The following is a 16,905-nucleotide window of genomic DNA, read 5'->3' on the forward strand; positions in this document are numbered from 1 at the left end:
TTATATTTGTACAGCAGCTACTTGGTTTTCAGTGAATTCTTTCAGAATATAGTATAAGCTGGATATAGCCAATTTTTGGTCTTCCTTTGGGAGCTGTTGTGATAAGGAGTATGTTCCTATGATGGGTAATTTTCAAGGCTCAAGAGGATTTGCTTGAGAGACTGTCTTGTTACAGAGAATGGAGCGCTTCTTATAAGACAATAGCATATTTACTATAGCAGTGCGTCTGATCAAGCAGAGCCATCATATGTAACCTACTGACCCATGTTTTACCTTCCTGTTGCCTTATTTGGTGTAAAGGATTATGTCAAGTTTTTGTTGCTTTCTGTAGCATACTAGAAATCTGGAGAGGAAGGTCTTTGCAGTGAATTATGGAATAGAGGTCAAGTCTAGTAAGCAGGGAAAGTTTTTTTATGCCAAGCTGCCTAACACCTACCAGCATTAGTCCTGCTTTTACTGAATTTGGACTTATTGAGTAGATGACTTTTTAATTATGAGTTACTTGCCAGCTCTTCTTGCAGCTTTTGTGAAAATATAATTGACTTTTTTCAAGGTAAATATGTTCTGTGTTTCTTCCCTTTGGTCATCATCTTTTTATTCGCACTTGTCAAAGCACTTGTGAGAGCAAAGTGATGCACTCATCTTCTGTGTGCAAGCCAGTTCTGGTGGTGCAGAAAAAATAAAAGTTTGATTATATCTCAGGTGATCCGAGTTTGATTAGTGGCTTTGGCACTTAATGGAGCTGGCAGGAAAGGATAGGTGTACACATCCTGGGGGGGGGGGGGGGGGGGGGCAGAGCAGGGTGCATATTGCCACAACCCATAGGAGGAGGGGTGGTATCACAGTGCATTCAGGGAGGAGGTTCTTCAGCTCACCAAGGCACCACCTAGTAATAGCTTTCTTTACTGCATGTACAGGAACATGCATGTACAGGGGTAAGAAGATATGGGTTCCCATAATAACGTACATAGTTATTCTCCCCATTTGGGGTTAAAGCTAGGCCATACAAAAAAAAAATCATCCTTGCCAGGAATGCTGGCAAGGGCATAAGCAACCCTCATGCTGCTAGTATAATGTCTCCCTTCAAATGCATTTTGCCCCTACAGTGTAATGGGGTTGATCTCCCTAGTATAAGGGGATGAATGTGTAGAGACTCTTTGGGGAAGGCATAATGGTTGTTGAGTGTTGGGCAAAAAGCACCTAGATGGCACAGCACTGCAGCGGTTAGTGTTGTCGCCTCACAGAAAGAGGCTCTCCGATTCAATTCTCAACTGGGGTGCCTTTTGTGCAGAGTCTGCATGTCCTCCTTGCATTCTTGTAGGTTTCCAGTGGGTGCTTCAGTTTCCTCCTACATTCCAAAGAAATGCGTCGGGAGCATTTCTCCCTGGGCCTTCACTGAAAATGGGCTCTGTCCCCATCGGACTTTCCTGGTAAACAAATGTTAAATAAGTAAATAAATAAAATATATGCTTCTTTGGCACAGTCATAATCTGTAAAGCAAAGATTGTGTTATTTCAGTTCAAGTGAAATGAAAATCTCTTTTACTTTGAATGATGTAATGCAGGTTTCATTTGTTTGATAGCCTGTTTGGTAGTGGGCATGAAAACAGCGTATAAATTTCATTAGTTTGTAAGCAGTACTTGAGAAAATAAAGTATACCCTGCTTTCCTATATCACTTTCCTTTGAAGCATGTGAAAACACTTTCATGAGTTTATTAGTACTATTCAACACATTTGAAGGTAATGTTTCATCAAGAACAACATAGTGTGTACCATTTCCTTATTGTTGTACCATTTCCTCATTATTTCAAAATGTTTGTTGATTTCCTACAACAGAAGGTCGCAAAACAAGAATGTTTCAGCTTGACTCAGATAAAACCAGCTTCAATTTTTTTGCTAGCACTTCTGACAGTGATTTCAAGAGTTAAGTGCAAAAATGCTGCTTGTTGCTTCCCTTTGATTCTATTTTTTGCTTCATATCATATGAATTAATTTTCAGTTTTGATGTTAATGCTTCTACAGCACCATAGAAAACAGTGTCATTTTAAATCATAACTAAAATGTTGAATATTGCTTCCTAGTGATCAGTTTAAAATTTTTCATGTTGCCCCTTCACAGAGACAAAATTGCAAAACAAGACTGTTTCAATTCAGCCTGAGTAAATACAGTTTAAGATATTTATTTATTTGAGTTTTTGGCAGTGCTTGTGAAGGTAATGTAATTGGCTGTTTTATCAAGAGCAATACAATATGCTGTTTTCTGTTTAACATTTGTTTACTGGGAAAGTCCAACTTGGAACGAAGCCAATTTTCAGCAAAGGCCTGGGGAGAAATGCTCCAGATGCATGTCTTTGAACTGTGGGAGGAAACCCACACAAATGCAGGGAGGACATGCAGACTCGACACAGAAAGCACCCCAGCTGAGAATCGAACCGAAGAACCTCTTGCTGTGAGGCAACAATGCTACCTCTGAACCACTGCTCTGTCCATTTTCCCTATGATTCTGTTTTCTTTGAAGCGTAAAATTAGTTTCAGTTGTTTGCTGTCACTTATGACTGCATTTGTGAAAGCAGTGTAATTTTTTATCAAGATTAAAATGTTTTAAGTTGCTTTCTCTCAATTATTTTAAAATTCTATATATTTTTTATTTTTATTTATTTATAGTTGGTTTACCAGGATTGTCCACTGGGCCAGAAGAACCCGTTTTCAGTGGAGTCCAGGGGAAAAAAGCTCCAAAACAAAGATACAAAAGATTACAGAAGTTCACACTTTAACACTTACAATCATATTAAAACAGATTGTCAAAAACAGTGGTAACAAAACTATAACAGTGGTTCACAAATGTAGACAATTGTGGGTTCAAGACAAAAACTGAGGACAGGTGGTTACAGTGCAAAGAATCTAATGTTTAAGCAGCTGCAAATAGACTACCTTGGTTACATTATATATAACAAACATAGCATTGCTGTAGTAAATATGTAGTATCTTGAGTGGAATAGTAGAATTTAAGAATTATTAGCCGTTATTGCATTTGCTTATTTATAGTATCTGGTTATATATGATATGGTTGCCTGTAGGGAGCAGACTAGGCTATGAGAGGTGGGAGCAGGAGCATTCCCAGGAGGATGTTATGTGCGTGTGTAGAGATTTTTTAAAAGCTGGGAGGTTAGTAGTGGTGCGGATGGAGGGGGGAAGGGAGTTCCATAGGCGTGCCAGGGCAAAGGACAGCAGGTTTTTCCCTGGAGAGTGAAGAGTTTTGTGCAGTTCTGTCAGATTTTGGTTATTAGATTTTAGGAGTCTTTGTGGCATGTGCATTTTAAAGGTGGAGCTTAGTGAGGGACAGAGGGATGGATGGAAAATGAGTTTGTGAGCAAAGGTGAGCTGAGTAAAGGAGAGATAGTTAGGAAGCTCAAGCCAGTTTAGTTTGTGGAGAGATACACAGTGGTGGGTAGATGCTTTGTGACTAGTGGCAAATTTGGCAATTTTATTATAACAGGAGGACAGTTTTGTTTTGAGGGATGATTGTAGGTTTGTTAGCAGAGGAGCGCCATATAAAAGGGAAGGCATGAGGAATGTTGTAGCAAGAGTGAGCTTAGTAGATGTAGTGAGGAATCGATTTTGTCGATATAGCATGCCAAGTTTGTAGTGGGTTTTTTTTATGTTTTGTTCTAGATGGCTATTGAATTTAAGCTGGTCATCTATCTGGACCCCTAGCAATTTGGTTTCAGATACTAGTTCAAGAGGTGTGTTGTTTTGGCTGATGATAGAGAGTAGATTTCTATCAATGGTTGTGATTTTTGAGGGAGTAAATACCATAAGTTTGTTTTTTGATGCATTGAGTGCTAGATGATTGTTTTTCATCCACTGTTCTGTGGTAGAGAAGGCATCTTGAGTTACTTTTAAAAGAGTGGGAATGGATGTGGTTGTGCAGATCATTGTAGAATCATCTGCATATTGAATACGTTTGGCATGGGGAATTGAGTAGAAGAAGTCATTTATGAATATATTGAAGAGGAGAGGACCCAAGATGGAACCTTGGGGGACACCAGTGGGTGTGTTCAGGAAGGAGGAGATGGCTGTTTTCCATTTGACAGCTTGTTGCCTATGGGAGAGATAGCTGGTGAACCAATTGAGAGAGGCAGGGGATAAGTTTAGGTTAGATAGTTTAGTTAGGAGAAGGCTGTGAGATATAGTATTGAAGGCTTTAGAGAGGTCGAGAAGGAGGGTCGATACAATGGAGCCAGAATCTCAGGCTGTATTTACTGTTTCCAGGAAGGAAAGGAGAGCAGTCATGGTGCTGTGGCCGGGTCTGAAAACGTGTTGTGTGGAAGTTAGTAAGTTATTATCTAGGAGATAGGGAAGGAGTTGGAGATGGATACATTTTTCTAAGAGTTTTGATATAGGAGAAAGGATGGCTATGGGACAGAAGTTAGTGATATTGGTATTATTGCCTCCTGCAAGGGTATGATGAAAGCTCTTTTCCAGAGTGTGGGAACAAGACCTTCTTGGATAGAGCAATTGATTAGGATGCTGATGGGGAAAGCAATGCCTTCGGCAGCTGTGTTGAGGAAGGATGAGGGTATGTTATCAGGTGCATTAGTACATGGTTTTAGCTTTTGCAAGAGTTTTTTTATGGTAGAGGTAGGGATGGGTTTTAGGGAGAAAGGTGGGAGTTGAGAGGTAGGAGATGAAGGGGGAGGTTGGAGGCGGGATGCAGGTATAGAGGGTGAGGAGTTATTGGAGAAGGATGTGGTTAGTTTAGAGATAGAGTCTAAGAAGAAAGAGTTGAATTGGGTGGCCAGATTGATATCTGGAGCTGTAGGAAGCAATATATTGTTTCCACCACAGCCATAAATTACAAAGCAAGACTATTTAAGCTTGGCTATGATAAAATTAGTTTAGTTATTTACTATCACTTATGATGTTCTTTGTGAAATCACTATAACTGACTTACCAAGAGAAAACTGCTATACACTGATTTCATGTGGTCATTTTGGAAGCATTTAAAACTAGTTCCACTTGATTAGCACATCTGATATTACTTGTCGTAGCAGTTTAATTTTGTCATCAAGGCAGGAATGCTGTGTTGTTTCCTTGTGATCATTTTTGACCATACATCATTAACCAATAATGCTTCCATACATTTCAAGGACAGCTCATCACTGACAAATGTTTGTTTTATAGCCCACTACAGTGGAGTAAAGGGATAAAGGGATGGCTACTACCCTGGGGACTGAATTAGATTACTGGCTCAGCACCTGGCAAAGCTGATCTAAGGATAATGCCTGTCTTATATTTGGAGTAGGTTGAGTATTGCCAACCATGTACTGCTATGGTCTCTTGAGTATGGGCTGGTTATGCAGGTACGCAGCACAGGGATGGGCGTTAGGCTTATCAAGCCAATGCCTGATGGTAGCCTTCAGTTTAAGTGCACAGATGCATTCACTGTCATGGGAAAAAGAATTGTGGGCCTCCACGATGATGTGGATTACATGTTCCCTCACCCAAGGGGGAGTTAGTCCATTACAGATGCTGTCTCTCTTGGGATACTGGTGAGGACATAAAGCACTCTCATGAATTCCTGTGTGGTTGTCCCTTCTAGACAGCTCCTGAGATGTTAACAGGTAAAATTTCTAGGGTAAGGGAACAGATGGATGACGTCCAATTGGAGGGAGGCCTGATGAACAACAGGTACTGGAGCAAAAATCCCATAGAAAAAAAATGCTTGTTTTATACTTCTGCTGCTAGTTACTGAAAGCTGTGGATAGTATAGGTACTTATTGTGCCTTGTTACTGTTCACTACTAAGCACATACGTGTAATCTTCTCATGCTTAGTGTAACACTGCTGTAAAATGGCACTGCAAGTGAGCCAGTGAAATGTAGATTATACAAACTATGATCTAAGACAGAATGTTAAGATGAGCCATAGTTTTCAAATGCATGTTAATATTATAAACATTTATTTTCTGACAGATTATGAAATCAAATAATTTAAGTAGTTTAGAGGTGCTTTCATGTGTTATTTGCAATACGGGGTGGCATGATGTATTTTCATATTGTGGATATTTAAAATATACTGGATGTTTTTAAAATTTTTTTGTTCTTTCCTATAGGACTCCTCTGATGATGGCTTGCACTAAGACAAATCTGGACGTGATTAAGGACCTTATTGAGCATGGTGCAAACCCAGCCCTCAAAAATAAAGATGGTTGGAACAGTTTTCATATAGCTTGTCGAGAAGGGGACCCTCAAATCATCACATACATACTGTCTGCCTCACCATGCATATGGGACACTGAGAGCAAGATCCACCGAACTCCTCTTCACACAGCAGGTATTTGCTATACTGATTTTTTAACTGGGTAGGTAAGTTAATCCGGTAACTCTTTTTAGCCACACCCTAAGCCTGAGACTTTATTAAAACAATGATAGGTAATTAGTATGAACTACTCTGTTATTGTTACATTTCTGTGTTTTTTCTTTGTGAACCTGAAATTTATCTTTACTGATCTGTGCACTTCCCCGGTAAACAAATATAAATAAAATAAGAAATGATAATAACAAACCATGAGCACAATGAATAAAATGCTTATCAAGAAGTACAGTGCAGAGAATATATATTAAAAAAAACAAAGCAAGGAGCTTTTATGCAGAAAGCATGCAAATTTAAGTAGGATGCAAGTTGCAACTGAGAATGAGAAATGCAGTAAGGCATGCAAAAATTACAGACAGTATTAACAGTGGGAAAATATATTCAGAGATCATTGAATTTGTTTATAGCATGACTGAGCAAAAGGAGACATGTTATGGCAACTGAAGAGACAAAGTAGAATACTAAAATAGTTAGAATTTTTAGGAAAATAAAAATATCAAGGCAGGGATGAGGGAGTCAACCCTAAAATCAACAAATAGTGGTAAGAGAAGAGATTATGAAACATACAACACACTCCTGTGTCATTTTTTTAAACATTTGTAAAAGTTCACCTTTCCTTTGTTGTGCTGTCAAAAACAAAGCCAATCCACAGACATATAGCCTTTGAGTGAAGATTTAGTATTTTGCAAAACAGCAATGCCAGACAAATCAGTGGGCTGTTTGTTTCGTCAAAAGTTCTTGACCAAACAACAAACCATTAGAATAAGACAGCAAGACTAATCATTCAACTTTAAGGGAATGAAGTCCCATCTCTGCTTGTGCATTAAAGAAAGAAAGAGAAAGAAAAACAGGACTTTCCCTGCCTCTGCAATTCTCAATTCACATTCATCAGAAGGGTTCACTTATGTCAACATAACTCTTAGAGGGGGAGTTTACCTCCAAACAGTTAAAGCAAATCAGTATGGCCCACCCTGTCTCACTTCAGAAATTTTCCAAACCCTGTAATGAAAGTTGACTCTTGAATCTTCTTATCAGAGGGGAAACAACGACTTCCCTTCCCTAGCATATAGCTTAACCAGAGCTTACGGAATAGGCATGTTAAAAATGGCATAAACTGCATGCTCTTACTTCACACTGGAAATCCTCCATTCCACCATTTACTTTTGCCAAAAGCTAGCAGTAACTAGGTTAAAGAAAAAATATTTGTAGACATGACAATCATGTACTTAATGTGCTCACATTCTTAAATCCACATGGAAAGATCAATGGATTTTCTACATGTCACAACTCACTGGCCTTAACCAAATGCAAAAAAAAGGACACCAAAGTTTGGCCAACAACCTTTACAGAAAATCAACAAGGGTCAGTTTCTTGCTCCATGTTAAAAGTATGCTCCCACATATTATCAAACGCAATATTGTCAAATCTCAAGGGTTACAGATTGCAAGACTTTCTGAAGAAATAGAAGCCTTCTTGACCAGCATTGATTAACTACAGAAGGACTTTCTGGACAGAGGCTAACACCAGAGACAACTGACAAGCCTACTAAAGCTAGTCCAGGTTCTCAAATTGAATGAGGACATCACCCTAGATGAACTACCAAAAAGGGAGATAAAAAAAATATATAATTCCATCTTTGAAGAATAAACAGTAAAAACAAAAAATGAAATGATGCATGATGCTCAAATACACCAAAGATCCCACTACAATTAAGTAATCATTACAAACAGCTGGAGCACATATAAGGAGAATCACATCACTTAAAAGATTCTGGGTCCAAGAATGAGCTTTACATATGGCAGGGCAAAGAATGTCAAGGACTGACTTGAAAACACCAGACCTCATCTGCCAGGCCAGTTATAGCAAACACCTTTCCATGTGAATGAGAAGACTGTAGATTTTGTGACATTACATGCTAAATAAACAATTTCTGCTGCCCAAACAAATAAAAAAAAGAACTTCCTATGTACAACAACAGAAAATTGTAACACTGGCTGGTCTACGGATCAAATGCTTCCAATCAGAGCATTCTACTTGTAAAAAACAATCAACAACCCCCCCCCCCCCCCCGATAAAGGGGATATCAAAACAAATTTCATGCATTAAGCTCTAAGACAAAACCAATCCTTTGGTCAGGTACAATAAAAAATGGAGCCATTCTAAGTTCTTGTTTCACTTTGTAGAGATAATTGATAACAACCTACTCGATGTAGACATTAATGCCAAGCTCAAAAAGAAGGAACTAGAATGGCAGATAACACTTCAAGTCGACTACCCCCCCCCCCCCCGACATAATGGTATCTTCCCCATTAAAAGTTTTCTTCTGCCTAAAAACTGAACCACAATGTATTTTTTCTAAAATACTCACAGCGACAGCATATGATTAACTTTGTTAGACGGACAACTTCTTTTTAATTTTTAGCGTTTACAGTAAGTTTGTTATGTTTTTCCTGTTGTACTCTTTTCTTCCAGCTGTTATTGTCTAATTGAGCACTTTCCTAAAACTTTCGCTGTACTCATTTTTGGTCCAGTGTAATTTATACCCGAGTGTACTTCATCCAGATGGTAATTATTACCAGTTAATACCAGGTTTTGTTCATCACCTTTACGGCACTCCTTTTTATTACTGTATTTTATATATGGATTAATAATTCATCTTCTTAAACCCTGTGGGTCACAGATTTTGTTTAACTAATTACATACATATGTATACTCTGGTCATGATCTTAGGCTTCCTAGTTTCTCTTTTAGGGTTCACACAGCAACTGCTATCTTAACAACTGTTAAACTTTCTGCCGCATTTCAAAATATTTTGGTTGTTTCAGCTTCCAGACATTTTGCTAAATGAAACTTGGAGCCTGCCCACTTAGGGTGTCTCTGCCAAAGCTTAAGTGATTAATGCCAACAAAGTGCAATAAGAATGTCTCTTCTTTTATTTTAGACTGATTTTTACCATTTTATTTTTAACTTTTTAATTGTATTTAATGTTTATTTTAGACGGATACACTTCAGTATCTTTGAATTCCTGGCACTATTTCAGTGTTAACTGATTTTAGATACTGATATGGTAGGCTATAGGTTCATAGGTTGGTACTAGGCTATTGGCCCTAGGGCCTATACAAGCCTAGCCATAACAATTCCCTGGATATTTCTTCCCACAATATTTACTTCCCTGGACCCCTGTCTAGCAGGACAACTGATGTTATCCCCGGGGTGAATTTCCTATCTCCCATCCACTTCTCAAGGTTCCTTTTGAAGAGCTCCAAGGAGGCGCTCTGCTTGACATGTCTGGGTAGTCTATTTCAGAGTATGGGGAGTCTCTGGGTCAGGAATCTATCCCTGCAGCATGTTTTGTTCATTGTGATGACAAGGATTATATCCCTGGAGTGTGTGGCCTCGATGGATTGGGATTTCTTTAAGTGTAGCATGTCCAACAGCTCTAGGTTTGCCATGGCCTTGTATGTTAAGCAGAGATCGCCTCTGAGTAGACGGTATGCGACAGAGTATAGCTGGAGTTTTTTTAAACGGTCAGTATAGGGCATCTGCTGTAGGCCTGTGATTCTTTTAGTGAGGTATTTCTGTGGCCTTTCTAGCTGTTGCAGATTTCTTGTGAGGTACATACCAAACGGGACGTTGTATTCTATAATGTGTCTAATGAAGGATGAGTACAGTGGGACAATGACCTCCTTTTTTCTGGATGAAAAGCCCTTAGTGATGAGGTGTGCCACATAGAAGGATTTCCTGACTGTTGTGGCGATGTGGTTATCGAAGGTGAGACCACTGTCCACCTGTGTCCTTAAATCTCTCATCACCCTTTCGGTGTTTAGTGTACTGCCACCTATGTGGTAATTCATGGTTACATGGCTTTTCCCAAAGGGGATAACTATACATTTCTTGGCATTAAGCTTGAGCCCATGTCTGGCACCAAGCATCTGTAAGTCCCTTTTGTAGAATATCCACATCATTTGGGGATTCAATAATGGCTCCCAGTTTGCAGTCATCTGCGAATGTTGTTAGCCAGAGTCCCTTAGTGTTGGCCTGTACTACAGAGAAGTAGATGCCAAACAAGAGCGGTCCCAGGAATGAACCCTGAGGTACTCCACTTGTCACTTGTCTGGAGCTGGATTTGGAATCGGCTACTTTTACAGTCTGGATTCTGTCAGTAAGCCAGTTGGCAACCCATCGAGTGACATAGGGATTTATGCCCACCTTAGTAAGTTTATCTATGATTCCAGAGTGGGGTATGGTGTCGAAGGCCTTGACAAGGTCCAGATAGGCTGTGTGGACCACCTTATTCTCGCCCACAGCTCTGGAGACTGATTCGAAGAAGTCAGTCAGGTTCAGGAGACAAGATCGTCCCTTCACGAACCTAAACTGGGTGGGGTCCAGTGTTTTAAGGTTGCCAATGTCTTTGTTTATAAATTCCATGATAATGAGTTCCATGCCCTTGCAGATTAGGCTCGTCAGACTGATGGGACAGTAGTTCCTGAGATCCAAGGTGGATTCCCCCTTGTGGAATGGGATAACTGTAGCTGTGCACCACTCAGTGGGCACGAAGCCTGAGGTGAGACTATGATTAAACATGACACTTAGGTGAGGTGCCAGTTCATTTTGTAGTTCATGTAGTACACAGCCCAGGATGTCATCTGGTCCCATGGATGCTGTATTCTTAGCTTTGGAGAGTGCGGTTTCTACCTGTGTGGCCGTGATTACCAGAATTTGGCAATCTTTTGGTATTGAGATGGGCCCTTTAGAGGGTGAGAGGGGGTGAAGTTTGCACTAAATCGATCTGCCGGGATATTGGCAATATCCTTGGGATCAGTATATTTAATGCCGTTCTGTTGTAGCTCAGGGCATATCTGAGCATTGCCATTTAGATTCTTGACATAACTATAGAATGCCTTGTGGGTGTCTTTGGAATTTTTGGCAATTTTATTTTCGTAACTAGCTTTGGAGGATTTTAAGAGGGATCTCGGCTTCTTACTGAGGCAGGTAAGGGAGTTTTTTGCATCCTGGGATTTTCCTCTTTTCTGCAACCGTTTCTTTCTTCTGTTGTATAGTTTGTTTATGGCAGGGGACCACCAGATTGGCTTCCTTTTTTTGGAGGAGAGCGTCTTGGTTCTATTTAGGATAGCATGATTCATGCACAAGTGGATGTGCTCGTACAGTGCCTTAGTGTAGGATTCAGCAGTCGAACTTTCAGCTCCCATCTGCATGGGTGTAATGAAGTTTGTCACTTCTGACTTGAGTGGCATGAAGTTGGCTTTGGAGAAGTTTTTTATGGAGGTTTCCTTACTGGGGGGTGGGGGTGGATGTCAAGGGTGATTTGTTTATGGTCAGACCTGACCAATGAGGGGTGGACCACTGGTGTGGAGCATCTATCTCCCATGTTGGTAATGACCAGGTCTAGGATATTGGAGCCCCTGGTGGGACAATGGATTAGTTGATCCAGGGCATTGGAATTTATGAATTCCAAGAACCATTGGGAAAAGGTTTTGGTAACCCAAGTAGTTTTCCCAGTTAATGGCAGGGTAGTTGAAATCACCCAGTATTAAGGTGTTTGGTTGTATATTAATATCTTCCAGTATGTTTAGAAAGGTGTAGTGAGAATCTTGGGGCATGGTGGGGGATCTGTAGCAAGCTACAATTTGGATTGCAGTCTTACCTAGTGTTAGTTGCACCTAGAGAATTTCAGATGCATTGTGTTGGGCAACTAGCCTGGTGGTGTGAATATCCTTGGTGAATATGGACACTCCTCCACCTTTACTGTTTTGGTCCTGGTTTGGTGGCCGAAAAGTGTGGTAAGAGTTGTAGCCTGGAATTGCAGGGGTGCTCTCTGGAGCTATGAACCAGGTCTCAGTTACTGCACAGATATCGATGTTCTCCATTTTTAGGAGTGCCTCAAGAGAATTGTGGAAAAATACTGAAGTTCAACATATTTTGTATTCTCTATATAAAGGGTTAAGCAGAAAAATGTTCACTGCGTGCAAACTGAAATGTTCTGGAAAATGTTGATCACTGAGGAATGCAGAAGTTAATCTTAAACTGCTGATAAGAAAGTTAATGTTGCAAGAATAACTGTGGTACTGGCTGGTAAAAACAAGTAATCAAACTATCACTTCTAATGAATGTTCTGTGTGCTACGTGTGTATACGTGCAGAAGGGTCTATAAAAGCAGAACTCAAAGTACAAGTAGCCAGACTGCTGGCATACTACTATCATGTAGCAGGTCTCCATGCATGTAAAATAAAGCTGTTTTACTTGCTTACAAGAACTTGGTGTGATTCTTCCAGAATATGTTAGAAGAGTAAAATCTTTCGACATAACTGGCTAACGTTAGCTGCCCTGCATGGCGCGAATCGAACAAAGAGAGGCTGAAAACCTGCGCAGGTGGAGAGAGATCAGGCTCTCCTCGAACGAAAGACCTCTGACTGAAACAGGTCGAAATTAGAGGCCAGTCACTCTTTCCAGATTCAATCCGTGAGGTGGCAGTGAAACAGTGCGGAGGAATCACAAAGGTGAGCAAAACGCTATTTTTTTTTTGTTGTTTCTGATTGGAATTTTTGTCTAAATTTTAAGGGACTAGTCAAGGGAGAAATTTAATTTTCTCAAAATATAAGAAGTATATGTGAATAGATTCCATATACAAGAGATCTCAGGAACAGGAATAGTTTCTCGTAAGAGAAATGGGAACAGGAACCAGTTGCGCCAAAGGCGACGACAAAACTGAAGATGAAAAGTTTATGTTTGATTTACACCCAAAGAACGTAAAATATTTAAATAAATGGAAAAAAGATCATGGGTTTAGTGGATGTTTAAATAAGTCAGAATGTCAAAATCTAGTAAGATTACTGCGCAAACAGGCAGGAAATAAGACAAGGAATCAAAAGAAGGTGGGGTTTCCCCAGGCACAGAAATGGCTGGAGGAAGCAAATAAAAGACATAGGAAACAAAATTTGAAAAAAGGGTGTGGTAATTCAAGTGAAAGAGATGTGTACTTTGTTCAAAAGGAAGATAATGAAACTTCCACAGTCAGTCGTAGTCACCAGAATCCCTCGGCCCCTCCCATCCAGTATCCAGACCCTGCACAGGTTATTGAGGTGCCCCCCGACCAGGACCCACCACAATACCAGGCTTTGGTGGGTGGCCCCCCCACGCCAAGTATTATATTACAGAGAGAGCCCGACAACACTCTTGACTTACGCAGCGGAAGTATTAGGAGGGAAGGGCACTGGAAAATTAAGGAAAAGGTAGATCAGGAAGGAGAGGAATACCCGCTGATAGAAGTGGCAAATCCTCAAGCAGGCGGAGAAGGCGAGGGTCCTACAATATTGGTCTACCGACCGTGGACCCATGATGACATCCGAAAAGCGGTAGAGGGGATTCCCCATCCGAAAGTAGATATGGGTAAATTCCGTACAGACATAGGGGGCATGAGAATGAGTTATAGATTAAACGCTGTAGAATTTGAACAAGTAATAAGGCAAATCCTAGGACCAGATTGGCACCTTATTGGTGGAAGTTGGGACCCCCTGCTACCAGGGGAAGGAGGAGCCTTGCCGTTTAACTCCGAAGTGTGTAGAACCAGAATAAAGACTCTCTTAGATAAAATAGAAGAACATTGGAAGCCCAAGGCAGATTGGACTTGCATTAATCAATGCGTTCAATCAGATGACGAAACCGTAGACAATTATCTACATCGTCTCACACAATGTTTTGATGCTCATAGAGGGTTGATTAAGGCAGAAAATCAGGAAAATGACTCGCCCTATGAACAGCAATTGAAAAATGCATTCCTAAAGGGCTGCAAGACAGCCATTGGTAACTTTATACAAAAGCATACGATCACACACAGGACAGCGCATCTACAGCCCCTTATGGAGTATGCTAGACATGCTGAGAAATACCTGAAGGAAAAAAAAGATAAACAAGCCCAGACATTTACAGTTAGTGAAGATGGAACTTTAATGTTAGTTCAAGGTTCCGCAAACCGCGGAAGAGGGCGTGGCAGGGGAAGAGGACGAGGACGGGGAGGCGTAAGTCATTCTGAGGATTTCGAAGGTAGGCAAAAGAGGGGGGAATGTTTTAAGTGCGGTAAGAAGGGACATTTTGCCAGAGATTGCAGAGGACCGGAGAAACCGATGGCTGCTGCCGGTGGTACCGCATGACTATATGACGGTTAGGAAGACGTAGATGGAGGGTATGAGGAAAAGGAAGAAAGTGAGAATGGGGAAGTAGGTACAAGTGAAGACGATGGGTGGGGACAGGAAATGGCAGAAAATAAGGAATATCAAATGGTAAATCTAACAGCACTAGCATCAACTATGCAATTGGAATCCCAACCAGTGATCACATTGCAAGTTGAGGGCCGAGACATAGAATTCCTTTGTGACTCAGGGGCTTCACGAACGTTAGTCAGAAGTACTGCCATATCATCCGATGTTACCTCGGATGAATATGTGTTTGTAAAAGCAGCAAATGGTCGTATTTACAAAGAGCCATTGTCCAAACCTCTGTGGTTTACCGACCCAGAGATGAACCAAACCATACGGTTCCGAGTAATAATTTCAAAAATCTGCCCAGTAAATTTACTGGGAAGAGATTTAATGCAAGTGTTCGGCATAGCAGCCGTCCCAACCTCCACTGGGATGGTGGCAAGGAGAATTGAACCAAATAGTGCAATGCTATTAGAGGGGCAGGGAGATCTACATTACTGGTATAGTAATGATTTGATAGAGACAGGCCCCCAGAGTGTAGTGACGGATCTTACAAATTTGGCATTAAGCAAATACGGCATAAAAAATCCGAAGGTGTCAGATCCATTACATTGCACAATGTATTACAGAAGATGTGCCAGACCTGATTTAGAATATGAAAAGAAATTTCTTAGTTTTAAAGTCACCAAACTAGTATTGCATAGCCTTTTTTGGGACACACTAGGTAATTCTGCAGTCACATGTAGCCTAACAAGGGATATGCAGCTGCTGTATAAGAATGAATTAACCACACATATTTCAGTCACGGAGGGTGAAGGAATGTCATGGTACCTCGTGGGTAAGAAAATAACTGAATGGGTAGGATGGACACCAGAACAGTTGGCAGGTAAAGGCGTTCAGGTTCAAAAACTTAACTGGGTTACACAAGCCAGACCGACCGTGCACCTCTGGGAAGACGAACCGATACAATCCCCTGGGACATTATGACTATGTCTCCTTACCCCCATGGAGGAATCTCAATTGCAGATGATTCCAAACTCATTATGGTCGCAGGGTCAGCACGATATCGGACTGATTAGAATGGCAGGACAGATAAAGATTACACCCAAGTCAGAATTTAGACCTCATAAACGGCAGTATCCCTTGAGCAGAAAGGCAGAGGAGGGCATTTTACCAGTAATCACAGCACTTTTGAAAGCTGGAGTATTAATTCTGTGCACAGACTCACCGTGTAATATGCCCTTATTTCCAGTAAAAAAAACGGATGGGACATGGAGGATGGTACAAGACTTACAGGCAATAAATGCCGCGGTGGTACCTCGGGCCCCCATGGTCCCGGATCCGTCTATTCTGCTGAACGATATCCTTCCAACGGATAACTACTTTTCTGTAATTGATATTAGTAATGCCTTTTTCTCCATTCCCTTACAGGAAGATAGTAGATTTTGGTTTGCATTTACGTTTATGGGCAAGCGTTATACCTATACCAGGTTACCGCAGGGATACTGCAAAAGTCCGACCATCTTCTCACAAGAGATGTCCACCAATTTGGCTCAGTTCCAACCCGCCCAAGGGTGCCACCTACTGCTGTACGTGGATGATATCCTCCTGGCCGCGACTACGGAAGAACTCTGTAAGTCCGAGACTATTCGACTACTACACTTTCTGGCACACGAAGGACAGAAGGTAAATAAGTATAAGTTACAATTTTGTAAATTAGAAGTATGTTACCTGGGTTATACTATCTCTGGGAAGGGCAGGCGATTAGATGACAGTAGAAAGAATGCTATTTTACAAGCCCCCATGCCAACTACAAAAAAGGAAATGATGTCCTTTTTAGGCATTACGAACTTCTGTCGTAGTTGGATCCCCAACTATGCCGAAGAAGTGCACCCACTATCAGACTTAATTTTTGCAATACCGATGGCGGCAAAAGATTTGCTGCACTGGACAGACAAGGCAGTACAGGCATTCACTAGAATCAAGCAACTGATAGCTGGGTCAGCGACATTGGGGTTTCCAGATTACAGTAAGACCTTTATACAGACTGTAGATTGCAAGCAGGGATTTATGACATCTGTTTTAATGCAAATGTATGGAGATAAGTTAAGACCATTGGCATTTTACTCTAGCAAATTAGACTCAGTAGCACGAGCATTACCACACTGTGTGCAAGCAGTAATTGCAGCCGCTTTGGCGGTACAAGCGTCTGTCACGTTGGTATTGTTCCATGATCTTACGTTAAAAGTCCCGCACTCCGTAGCAGTCATCCTTCTGCAGGACAAGTTAACATTTCTGTCACCTAGCAGACATTTA

The 16,905-nt window shown here is 40.9% G+C and overlaps 1 protein-coding gene across 1 annotated transcript in view; it reads left to right on the forward strand.

Moving 5' to 3' along the window:
• ANKRD16 (ankyrin repeat domain 16) overlaps window positions 1-16,905 on the forward strand; it is a 371,524-nt gene that overhangs the window by 194,735 nt on the left and 159,884 nt on the right. Inside the window, exon 2 of the mRNA XM_044088822.1 lies at window positions 6,114-6,334. Coding sequence (XP_043944757.1) covers window positions 6,114-6,334 — 221 coding nt within the window. The remainder of the gene's footprint in view (window positions 1-6,113; window positions 6,335-16,905) is intronic.

Source organism: Protopterus annectens, chromosome 11.part0 (genome assembly GCF_019279795.1).
Source record: "Protopterus annectens isolate FY-2018-M chromosome 11.part0, PAN1.0, whole genome shotgun sequence".
Taxonomy (NCBI): domain Eukaryota; kingdom Metazoa; phylum Chordata; order Ceratodontiformes; family Protopteridae; genus Protopterus; species Protopterus annectens.